Raw genomic sequence first — 13,485 nt, 5'->3', positions numbered from 1 at the left:
ATTCCACCACCGAAACAAGAGAGACAACCTCTACCAATTTTTGCATATGGATTAATGAACGCGACGTAATCCCCACTGCACGCGAGGCCATGTTGTGACGTCACCACGACCCATTCGCCAATGGGGCGGTCGCCGGCGCCGCGGTGGTGGGGGCCGAGGGCCGCGCATGGATCTCCCACCGGCGGGCGCCAGTGTCCTCGTGCTCTGGACTGTGTACGGACCGGACGCCCCGGACCAGCACCCCACACAAAACAAACTGACCCTCAACACAACAGTGTCCATCGTCGGTGAGCCGGACGCGAGTGCACCGCGTGTTTAAAACAGTGGAGTGACTGAGAACGGACGGCAAAACGGAATTCATCGGAACAGTGCAGGGCCAATGTGCACCGGGTTCGATCCAACAGCCAGTCGGGAGCGCTGTCACGTTTGGAGGTGAGCCCACGGGAGTGTTGGCGGCCGCCGCCCCCGTGGTAGTCATGAACCAGCTCGGCACCGTCTACGCGACCAAGCGCCGCCGCAGGAATGGCAAAAGGTACGATATCAAGCACTGCAAGCGCCACGCAGGACTCTCAATCTTTTAACAAGATCAGGTCGCATTAAAGGCTCAAAGTCAAATTGGATGAACAAAACTATTTCTGTTAGAACCAGCTCAGTTGGGTCTTCCCACTTTTCATCCGTCGATGTGCTTACATTGACAGTCTTAAAAGTTAGAAAACTCTTCTTTTATCATGTCACAAGTTACATTTGTTGATAACCCATTATCGCCAAAAAATTATACTTTGGGAAATTGTTAGAACCCCATGAGTGAAGATGTTTTTAAGAATTGAAACTAATAATGGATTTTTTCTATTTTCTATTTTTAAACATCGTGTCTTATTTGAGGTTCTAAGGTTAAATACACTTAGGAAGACTTAAAAAATTTGATAGTCCTCTTCTAACAAGTGTGTGCCAAATTTACAAATTAACCTGAAGAAGTGAAGGAACAATCGTATATTAATTTCAAGAAACAAACCTTCATTTCAGCAACAAGAACTGGAATGAGTTTTTTCACTTCTTGGTTTCCTTCAGTTTATGTAAATTTAAGGAGTGTGTTAGCATTTTATGGCACCAGTAGATAAAGCACACCTTTACATCATTAGTATGAGGTGTTATCGCTAAAACGGAACGGCACATCAAACCGAGTAAAAATGGTGGTAAACACACGAGACCGTATAAAAATCAATAAGATTGCACCGGCACTGCCATCGATAGAAAACCATCCCATAGAAAAACAGGTAATGAACCGTCGCGGCGTACAAATGAGGCCGTAATCGGGAGCGTAAACCGTTTTTACATGGAGCGGACCCATTGAAATCGGGACATAATCAGGATATTAAAACGCAAAGTCCCGGAGCCGTCGCGTAATAGCGGCCACACACGCCTCCGTACAAATTGCCTACGTCACAACACGTAAGGTAAATAGATATACCTCTTTACCTACAGGTTGTGTTTGGTGCTGCACGCATCAGCATCACGCAATTTCTATCGGCATTACGATTACGATATTCATGCCGTGCATCGTCCGTTTCCCGGAGCGGAGAGGTGTTCGCGCCAATTAACGCCCAATTAGTCGGTAGTGTGCTCATTTTCAGGGAAACAGTGCGTACACATCAGACGATCATGCATTCAAATGGTACGACGTGGTAAATGTCAAAATTCATCATCCAGGTTGGAAAAAATTCATAAGTATGGAACGTCTATCAGTGTTTGTAATCCTCTTGTCACTTTTTAATTGCTTAAAACTTCTGCTGGGATTTCATCACAGAGGAAACTTCTGTAGTTTAAAGAGCACCGAAAGATGTTTCATCAATAATGATGGCAAATTTGGCTTAAAAAGGTCTTAACTCTTAAAAGACATTGGTGGAAAACTACCTCAGAAATCAGCTACTTTGGATTAATGTGGATAGACGTCAATTGGGATGGAATAGGAATTCACTATTATAAAAGGAAAAAGCAAAACAATAAATGTGTTTTCTATCCAACCCTGGATAGAAATGAAGATCTCCAAATAGTTTTGAAGACAAATTCCTAGAACCAAAACATCCACATCACACCAAAGTTGATAAAAATGTAAGCTCTTATCAAATCATTGTTGCTAGTGTCAAAACATGCATGTAATCGTACAGAATGACCATGTTGGTTGTCATGTTCCACCAATTCCTTCGAAGGCGTGTGTGACCGCCATTACGCGACGGAAAATACTTTGCGTTTTAATATCCCTTGATTAGCTCTCGATTCCAGCATGTTTTCTCTGTGTAAAATGCCTTCAACTCATTTCACTCTTTTTCTTACATCAATCGAACAAGCTTCGATGATGATGATGATGATCATCGGTGATGGATGAGGATTAAAGTTAATTGTCCGTCTTTTATAGAAATTGTGATTGATTCAGAGCGACTCGTCCAAACAACACTTTTGTTAACAGGATAATTACTTCCCGACCATTTAATTTTACTAAAAGAAAAAAAATCGACAAATATTATTTGGCTGTTTCCCAGAACTAATTACTTGGACTTGGACTTGTCCGTCGTATGATCAAAGAAACACATCTAATAACACATAATTGAACTATTAAAAAATTCACACTAATGTAAGTTTAATTTCGTTCGTCTGTATTTCAGACTACAGGGTGTTAAAATGTCCGAATGATGTAAAACTTAAATTTAAACAAACAAAAATAACATATTTAGTCCGAGATTGATTGCTTAATAAAAGCGATATGCAAATGTTGTTTCATAAAAATTATGATTTTTTATGGATGCATTATACGTCGTGGCAGGTTTACGAGCTCACAATCTGAAATTGAGTTATATCAATTCCATTCTGATACGACGGCCGTTATAAAAATATAGGCCAACGAATTTAATATTCCCTTTCATGTTGCCGTGCCATACCCGAAATGTATGTCCCATAACTTTGGAAATATTCGTGGGAAAAAAATAAACGGAACGCAATCTAATGCCGTCCTTAAGATATCAAATTAATAATTTAATGATACCGAGAGGCAATAACTTTATCTTATCAGTTAGTTTTTTTCGGAGCTGACTAAGTGAAATTTCTGAAATATCACAATAATAAAATATTTCGGGCTCAGTGTTTCGCATGTCTGAAAGAATTTCCATAAATGAGTGTCATAAAAATATTTTATTTTGTGAAATGGCCGTTATATATCAAAGCCACCCTCCGCTAAATATACTCCCCGTTTTCGAGGTAGCAGCTAATCAGATAAGGATTTTTAGGGGCGAAATATAATTATTAATGAATGTGCAGCGTCGCACAGTCGAGATACTGACCGAAAACATGCTCCTGTGTTTTTTAGTTGCTTTTAATGAGACGATCGATATTTGTTAATTATAACTTGTAAGTAATGTAGAACAAGGAAGTCGATACAATGTTTGTAATTACAGAGTTTTCAGCTTGTTATTTATTTCTACGATAACTATAAAAAGTTTTAGTTGCACTAAATATTAAAGTTTTGTTTTTTTTTTTGTTGTTACGGTTAATTTTTATTTGTAATTGAGTGAAATTGTATGTTTTGAAACAGGCGCATCCGCCATTTGTGCAATTAGTTAATTTTGTTTGTATGTAGGAAATAATTGTCTTTTATAATTCAAGGTAATTATTTAAAAGTAAATTTTAATATTGATTATATATTTTATATTGTAATTATATTTTATTATGTAATAATTAAATGCATTAAAAATCCACTAAAGAAATTTACAAATCAAAAAATTGAAAAGGCTATTTTTACCTGCCTATTAATAAAGCAATTAAAATTATTAAGCTGCAGATATTAATTTTGATATACATAAATGAACATACTATTAAATATGAAAGCATGTTTATAAATAAATAATTGTAAATATTTACTAATAAAATAAAAAGTCTAAACTAACACTTAAAAGTTAATTTATTACTAATCAAGAATTTCAAAGATATAAATAACTTGGAATTTACCTTTGTAATAATTAAATTCTTCCAAAGAACCTAAAAATAAATTCACAAAATATTGAAATATTTATGACTTTGCAGGCAACCATCCCATAAAATGAAGAATTCCAACATAAAATTAAATGGTATAAATAACATTAAATTATAGTTTTATATTTTCCTGTATAAATAAATATAATTTATTTCGATAAATATTTTCTCATTTTTAACAGTTTAAAATAAAATATGCTTACTAAAAATTCCAAAATGAAATTGTTTACTCGTAAAAGTTCATTTAATTAATAAACTATAAAAATTTCAAAAAACAATTTTAATCACATTATTATGTAGATAAATTCATCAGCATAAAAGCCTTTTCTTGAAAATAATTATGAAGAATTATCAGTTTAAAGTATTCTCCAAATGTATCTAAGGCTAACTTTAATATTAATATAATTAATAAAATCTAATATTTTTTAACGATGTCTGATTATTAAATTAATAATCTAAAAAACTAATTTTAAATAACATTTTATAATACAATTATTTAATAAATATAGTATTTAACACTTTTTCATGGCAAGTAATTAAAAAAAAAAATTAAATTCTTTTGTTAAATTTGATATTTAATTTTATTTTAAATTAAACGATTCCCTTTTATTTTATTTTATTATAACAATTTCTTGATTTATTAACACCCTTCACTAATTATTTAATAAAGTTAAGAATAAAAATATTTTTTCCTTTTTCGTGTCAATTAAATAAAAAATTGAATTCTTCTGTTACATTTGATATATAATTTTACTTTAAATTAAATAATTCCGATTTATTTTAGTTTATTATAACAATTTCTTGTTTTATTAACAACCTGTACAATAAACCTTTATAATAATTAATTTCTCTCAAAAAGGCTAAACATAAATTGACAAAACATTGAGATATATATGACAATCATCCCATAAAAATGAAAGAATTCCAACTAATTAAATGGTATAAATAACATTAAATTATAATTTTATATTTTCTTGTATAAATAAATAAATTGTAGTATGTATTTCAATAAATATTTTTACATGTTTAACTGAGTTTAAAACAAATTATACTTACTAAAAATTCCAAAGTAAAATTGTGTATAAAATTATAACAATTTCTAGTACTTCAAAAACCAATTTTAGTCGTATTTTTTGTTTGTAGATAAATTTATCAGCATAAAAGCCTTTCTTGAAAATAATTAAGAAGAATTATCAGTTTAAAATATTCTCAAAATGTATCTAAGACTAATTTTAACATTTTTTATATCGTTAATTGCCTGAATATCGAATTAATAATCTAAAAAACTACTTTTAAATAACATTTTATAATAATATAATTATTTAATTAAATTAATAATAAAAAAATTGTTCTCTTTCCGTGTCAAGTAATTAAAAAATTTAAATTTGATATTTAGTTTTATTTTAAATTAAACAATGCCGCTTTATATAAATATTACCTAAAATTTCTTGATTTACAAGTGCAATAAATCTAACACCTTTTATAGTAAAGCCGTTTTTTTGACAAGCAGAATTTTTCTAAAGAATAACTTTTTTTTAATAAAATGGATAATAAAAAAGTTTCAGGCGAAGAAAGAACGTTATTAATAGTCTCGACCACCGTGCGTCGGAACTGAATACATGCGCACCTTAGAAATGACAACAGAAACCCGGAGTTTGGCGTTCCTTGGACACGTATTTATGACCCGGAGTTGCTTTTTTGACGCGAACATTTTTTCCTAATTTATGATCCGCACCCGCTCGACCGCCGAAAACGAGGCACATTACCATAAAAAAAATGCCGGGCGCCATTATACGCAAGAGGCTTAATTGTATGTTATAAAGTCCCATTTTCGGACTCCCTTTAATGAGTGCGCCAGTGATTTTTCAGGGAGATAGTGCCGTAATTATTGTGTAATACACGGTGTTTTTTTTCGTATAAATTTTAATTTAGTCGGGGACTTATTGATTTGGTTGGCTTCGTAAAAACGAAATTACAGATCTTAAGTGCTACGAGAGTTTTTATAAAATAATTGTCGGATACAATTTAAATAAATCGGTTACGCCACTGGCGTTGGCGAACTCCTCATTTCAAGCACCAGACCATGAAGAATTAAGATACAAACCGAAGTGTTTTCGGTTTTCGATTAGGTGGTGGCTCGGCTACTGCACTTAAATTTTATTTTCGCTATTTTCCCTCGTCGTTTTGTCACCAAACCGGCGAATTCCCGCTAATGATTTCTTGTTCTTATCAAGTTTGATTGCCGTTAATTATGTTTAGTGTGCCCCGATGTTTAATTAACAAATCATTAACGAGAAATCTGCATAAGTTTGATATTATTGTTATCTTTTTGTTGTTGTTGTTGTATAAATTATTATTTATAATATCTGAGAATACGGACGTAAAAAATTATAATTCCAGTGTGGCTGGATTACTACAATTTACGTTACGGTAAATCAATTTAATGTATGAGTAAATATACATGAAATTCTTACACGATTCAATGAGAACAAAATAATATAACATTACGAAACGTCAACAACAGTTTTACTTTCTAGCATAGAACAAGCGATTCAATTGTCTTCGCTAGTTTTGCTTTTAAAACACAGGCTCAAACTTAATGTTTTTACTTTTCTTCTGTTCATACGAAGAAACGGGCTTCACGTATTGTTATAATTTACGGTTAATTGTGAAAATATGATGTTTAGCAATAACTACGGTAGATAAAATTAATGCCTGCTTAATTAAGTGGTTATAGATTATTTTAACTAGCATAATTAATTTTAATTTATTTAAACCAAGTATTGTATTGTTTATTGTATAGACAAATATTCTAACAATTTTACAAAAAGTTGCGTGTTGATTTATTTATTGGAATATATTACTGGTTATTTATGGATATTTGGGTGCAATTTATCATAAACACACTTCAAGCAATTTTCGAAGAATTTTTAATTTGTTCCGATGAATAATTAATACGAGTAGTGCACATCTGGACTAAATTTACATAATTTCTTTGGCAAATCAATTTGTTTCGTTTTTAAATTGTGAAATATTTGGAAATCAAAAAGTTTTAAGCACAATTTTCTCCATATTTCATGAAATTATGTATTAAACAAATATTTATTATACCTTTGAATCAATCCAAATTCAAAACAATAACTTAATTATACGTTTATGAACTCGAATTATACATATGAAAATGATTGCATGTTATTTTATTATTTATAAATAATTAAAAAACAATTATTAATGAAAATAGTAGTTTCATCAAACCTGTTAATCAGAATTTAATTTCATACGAACGGAAAATGATTGGTGCTAATTGGACTTGTTTTAAATATGGTTTTTATTTTTCATAAAAGCTTTATAAATATTTTATTATATAGAAACTCTGATAGACATAAACAAAAGTAGGTTAGGCTAATTAATTGTTGTGCATACTTTAAACAATATTAAGCAATAATTGGAATAATCTTAGGATAATGATATAAAAGAAACAAATTAGTTGAAAAATGTGTAATTATGAAAAGTGATTGTAATGCCTTCGCTTAGGTTAGGTTTACAAGTTTTTACCATGAGATAATTCGAATTAAACATATAGGCTACAGGCAACAAAACTAAGAAAAAAAAATGTTGTATTTGTCGTAAATTGTACAGGAACGTTTCATAGGTTGTTATTAAAATAATTACATATCAAACCTTGTGAAATTAACTTCTAATTTTACTGAGATTTGTGTGTGTTCCACGATTTTTTTACAACGGAAATCGAATTATTTTTTAATGGCTAGAACTGGAATAAATTTCACTTCGGGTTTTTGCTTTTAAACGTTCTGACAAAATTACTGCATATGTTTGTTTCAATATTTTTTCTCACACTTAAATTGTTTTTTGAAAAAAATGTAAAAGTAATTTTCTGAAATTTAGCAATAAACTACAATTTTGCTCTTTTGCTTATTATAATTAATAATAGTTAATCATTGGTCGAAGTGAAACTGTAAGACAAATTATAATTCAGCGTTACCAATACCGAGAGAAATAAGAAGAAATGGATGGCTAAGAGTTAAATAAATCAATCGACTCCTGTATTATTAAAAAATTTATAAAAACTAGCCAAGTGGTAGTTATGAAAAAATTTGTTTGAGTTCGATAAACTTGAAAGAAAATCAATAACTCGAATGTTAAAAAAAGAATTTGGTCTTATGGTTAACTGAAATTAAAGACAAACTGGGGGGAAATGGGGCTTACTGAAAGCATTCAAGGACTGTGAAAAGATAGATGGAAGGTACATTTGACCATAGACCTAAAATCACACACACTGAACCATAGAATAGTGAAGCAAGTAGCTTTTAGTTACGATTCTAAATTTAATTTATAAGAAACATTCTACAGGGAACTGGTATGAGGATGCTTCAGTTCTTCTGCAATAGACCCTCTTAGAATGATTTATATACAGTGATATATTAAACAGTCCATATATTGAAGAAATGTTGTTCTTATTAAATGTGTTTAAACATCCCAAACACTGCAAAATTATGATGGATTTTTTAACAAATCCATCATAATAGAACACATCAACCCTATAGAAAAATATGGGGGATCACGCTTACAATCAAATTTGACAAAAATATTTTATAAATTTAAATGAATTCATCACAAGAATTCAAGAAGCTTGAAGGAATATACAGTATTGGCCATAATACCTGAAATTTTTTAATTTTCTATACTTTGAAAATTTGTAAGGTAATATCAATATTATTCTAAAATATAATAGACACATATGTGTATTATAATGATAAAGGTATTTTACCCACTCTCTCTCTATATATATAGGTCGAAGTAATGAAGTGGCTAGTTCAAAGTCCCAACCTTAACCATATTGAGAATCTGTGGAAAATACAAAATCGGTGGTACTAATATGTGAAACAAGATCGATTTATTTGAAAAATTGTATTCAATAGAAAAGAGGCAAATTCATAAGTTACCACGAGATGTGAAGCACTTATAAAAGCCAAAAGGTGCCACACAAAATATTAATATATAACAATAAAATAAGTTTTTTATTTGTACCAAGGGAATAGGTCAAAATTATAATAAAACAAAATGATATTACAAAATGTCAATTATACAGATTTAATAATTAAAAATCCCTTCCAAAATTCAAAAGTTGCTAAATTTATGTCCAGTTCAATACAAAAAAGTGTATGTAACATTTTATAGAATAAGAAATTAAATAAAAAAATTATGGCTAAAATATTCAATATTTTAAAAAGTTGCTATAATCCACCACTGTATTTAAAACTTTTTAAAATATTTATTGTTTATTCTGTAAACATTATTTATTCAGTATTCTAATTCACAAGGTGTCAATCGGAAATATACAAAGTGGACATTTGTGGTAAATATGGAAGTAAAACCAACTAGTTTAGTTTTTAAGATTCAGCAGGTAAACTATTTTAAATATAAAGAAACTTAGTAGTGTCCTAATCTCAATCCCATTTTTTAATGGTTTAGGTATAGTTATTTACTCAATATTATTTTTTCCAATAAAAATATTTGAATCAGACTTTTACTTGTTTGTAGTTCAAATTATTGCAGCTTTTTGTATTTCGCTTACATTGTATTTAATTATGTGATCGCCACCGTAAATATTCTAAATGCGATCCTGCCCTAAAAAAGTGAAATAAGCCAAAAGCCGACGAAGAAGCGAAGAAGCGGCGAAAAGGGTAATCTCAGTCGGTCCGAAGGTAGTGATTTCTCACGAGTATTTCAAATGCATTATTAATATCGCGAATATGTAGACAACAATCGGGTAGTTGGTCAAGAGCCGGCTACTGTATCATTACATCACATTGCCATTTTTCCCAAATTATCGGTTCACCCGTCCATAAACAGCCATTTACCATAATTTCGAGATTATGGAATTCTGTGAGCGGCACGAAATTATTGTTCTCCGGGCCCGAGTTAGGAACCGAAATTAGGAATAAACGCCGCACCGGCCCACGGACTTTGGCGCAATAGAAAATTTCGAACGCTCAAATTGTATATTTATAAATATCGGACCTAGCCGAATTATATGGTGCCGTTTTCAAACTGTAACATTGCAAATTCCACGGCGATTAGCTCCAAATACTGCCATACTACTGCCAAAAAGAAACAGAAAAAACCTAGACCGAAAAATGACTAGGTTTACGAAGGTGGATGGAAAAAATGATAGAGCGCATGAATCACGGGGAAATGTTGGTTCGATTCGTCGTCAGAAAGACCCCAATGTGGGTGTGTCCTTTCGGTTTCAGTCGTAGGAAAGCTGGGGTTTTGTCGTCTTGGCAACGCCTGAAATATCTAATATGACTAGCTGGTTCGTGGGAGACAGGCAGGAGTCGAATTACCAACGTATCTATTTCGATTCGTTGAACACTTTCTATCCGGCATTAAAGGTATTAGATACTGGAATATGGCAAAGGTTTTGATGATTTTAAGTTGTTATTATGGTGTAGAAACATTGATTGTTTGCAGAGCTGTTTTCCTTGACACAAAAAATTTTCTCATTGATGTAAATAATAAGCTTCTGATGAAAATCATAATTACTTTTATAATCGTTTTGTGAAGAATGAAATAATATACAAAAATTGGTTGTCCGATATATGAAGATTTTATTGTTTTATTTTATCTTTTATATTTATTATACATATATTAACATAATATTAAGAATTAATATTTTTTCTAACCACTTGTGTGGTAAGGTCAGCTACATAACAATATTTATTTCAGTTTGAATAAAAAAATATAATAATAATAAAACATAGTGTCTTTGTTTTTTGCGAGTATTTTCAGACTTGCTAGAGAGGAACAAATATAAGTGTTCAACGCTCAAATTTTTATAAACGTTGATTGACTGTATAATTAATCATATATATTTTTTTAAAAAAGCTTCATTCCTTTCTGATATTTTACAAGATAAATTCAATTATGGTGAAATAATAGTTAAAAAAAAATATATATATTTTGTTATTAACAGAAAATTTGTTACTCTTCTATTTATCTATTCAAACACGGATTTCCCAAGGTTTTCTTATACCTAGTTCAGTTTGTACAGTTACTTGTGGCACAAATTAAACATAACTTTGCAAAACGCACATTATGCTTTATAAACAACAATATATTTATATAGGTCGATACAGTTATAAGCTTTCCGCATAATAAAATCCAAAGATACACACGGTTATGGTGCATAAACCTGGTACAATTTTTAAATTAAAATTTATAATTAAAAGTGCAGTAATTACAGTTTATACCCAGCAAACCACTAATTTATATGAACACTGTATGGAAAATGCATGTATGAATTCTATTTCATCGATTATAAGCGATGATATTAAAAGGTCGATATTAAATGTACTTTTTATCTCATAGTTTTTAGTCGTTTTAAAATATTGTGTGTGTGGCGACAAATTATAATAATTATAATTCATTAAACGTGGACAGTTTTAAAGAAACATTTGTTGTACATTAATTACCGGCAAGGTGTTTAAGCACACATAAAAAAGAATTTATATAATCATTCATGCGTTCCTGGTTTTAATAGCCCTACGAAACTAATTAAGCTCTTTAATGCTCCGAAAGAATTAATTATAATAATACAATTTTGAATTTAAATTAGTCGTTTAATACATTAATTTATTGCCGCATGGATAAAAAATGTGAAAAATACGAGTTTTATAGCTGTCGCAAAAATATAATTAATCTTAAAGATGATCTGCTCCTATCATAAATTATTACGTGAGTATAATAATTATACGTCGTATATTTTCATATATTATTCATAAGTTATTTTAATAACGGCGCGTAATTATTTTTTACTTAATAATATTAATTAATCAATAAAGTATCCGGATCGTTTTTCAAATGTCTGTTATTAGTATTTCAAAATCATTTCGTAATTTTTCTAAATTTTATGTGTAATTATTTTAGTTATAATATAACTAATTTATACTTTTAACATAAGTTAATATTCGAAATCAAAAATAATTAAAATTAATAATTGATTATAAAAAGGAGTAAAATATTTATTTAATCATATTTTCTCTGTTTTTATCACTCATTGTAAAATATAAAAAATAATATAAATTAAGAATAATATTAAACAAGTTAAATAAGATTTAAGTATTTATTTAGAAAGAAAAAATCACATTTTCAACAAACATTACTTTATAAAATTCAATAAAAATTTATTTATTTAAATCTGTTACATCTCTACAAATACATTTAATGAAATCTTGAAATAAAACATTGCAGATTAATAAACAGGAAAAAATGGCTGGAACGTAAAAATTATTATTATTATTAAATTCAGCATTTTTCAGTCAAATATCATAAATAATATATTATACAAAGGATACAAAATTCAATAACATTAGAATTGCCATATATTTTTTTTTTTTTTTCAATTTTTTACTATAAAACAGAATTCCGAGTAATATACAAAACAAATTTTATGATTTTTATTGTATATATTTTGTGCCATTAATTAAATTGATTTTAATAATAAAAATATTAACAAATTAGTAATATTTTTCTAGTTTAACTTAACTGAATAAATATTAATTTTTCAAAAATATATCATTTATTTTTGTAATTCAAAACTCAAAAATTGACCAAACAACAATTTTTTCTCAAGTTATTCATTTTTGAAATTTTGAGGTAACTAATTAAAAATTTTAAAAAGCAGCAAGCTTTTACATAATTTGTCATTCAATTAAATAAAATAAATATTTTTAATTCGACTATAAATAACAAAATTTTTTTGTCGCTTTCAAAAAGGTAGAAACAAAAGGCAACTTAATATATAATGAATCCAACAACATACCTTAAGATCTGTCATCAAATTTCATCCACAAATTTATGTAGCTTTTACGATAAACCAGTTATGAAAAATGTGACATAATTTTAGTTTTTTCATTATAATGGACAACGTTAATTTTCCATCTGATATAATAGATATACAGGATGTCCTTAAATTAAGTGCACAAAAATTAACCTTTTACCTAAATGATTGGTTACAGAATAGGTAGAATAACAACATTTTGTGCAGTTACATAACTTTTTAAGTGTAACAAAATATATTTGAAATGATTTAAAAACTTCCTTACCTTTTTTGTATGTAAGTTTATTTTAACTTTGACATCACAATATGAAATTTTAAAAGTTTTTACCTTCTTGTTGAATTTCGATAACAACAACGTTTCTAAGGAAAACCAATTTTCAAATTTTACCACATAAATTCTAAAAGATTGAATATATAATATTTGTAATAATTAATACGTTTAATACAAACACTCTGTATACAAATATTAAAAAATCAAAATTGATTTAGAAATTTGTGAGATCAATTACTAAGAGCATTACAGCAACTGAAAGAATCTTTGAAGGTCTTGATCTCTTTTAGGAAGCATATTAGTATATCGATAAATTGGATCAAATAGGCGT

General features: G+C 29.4%; 1 protein-coding gene across 2 annotated transcripts in view; it reads left to right on the top strand.

The window, feature by feature from the left end:
- Nucleotides 1–279: 279 nt before the first annotated feature.
- LOC109596310 (aryl hydrocarbon receptor protein 1) overlaps nucleotides 280–13,485 on the top strand; it is a 76,285-nt gene continuing 63,079 nt past the window's right edge. Inside the window, exon 1 of one of the 2 annotated variants that reach the window (XM_049964489.1) lies at nucleotides 280–532. In XM_049964489.1, the coding sequence (XP_049820446.1) occupies nucleotides 477–532 (56 nt within the window). In that variant the 5' untranslated portion in view covers nucleotides 280–476. The remainder of the gene's footprint in view (nucleotides 533–13,485) is intronic. The other variant, XM_020011825.2, reaches the window with a different exon arrangement.

This window comes from Aethina tumida, chromosome 3 (genome assembly GCF_024364675.1).
Source record: "Aethina tumida isolate Nest 87 chromosome 3, icAetTumi1.1, whole genome shotgun sequence".
Lineage (NCBI taxonomy): Eukaryota > Metazoa > Arthropoda > Insecta > Coleoptera > Nitidulidae > Aethina > Aethina tumida.
The sequence above is the reverse complement of the archived record's forward strand: the minus strand, read 5'-3'. Positions and strand labels throughout refer to the sequence as shown.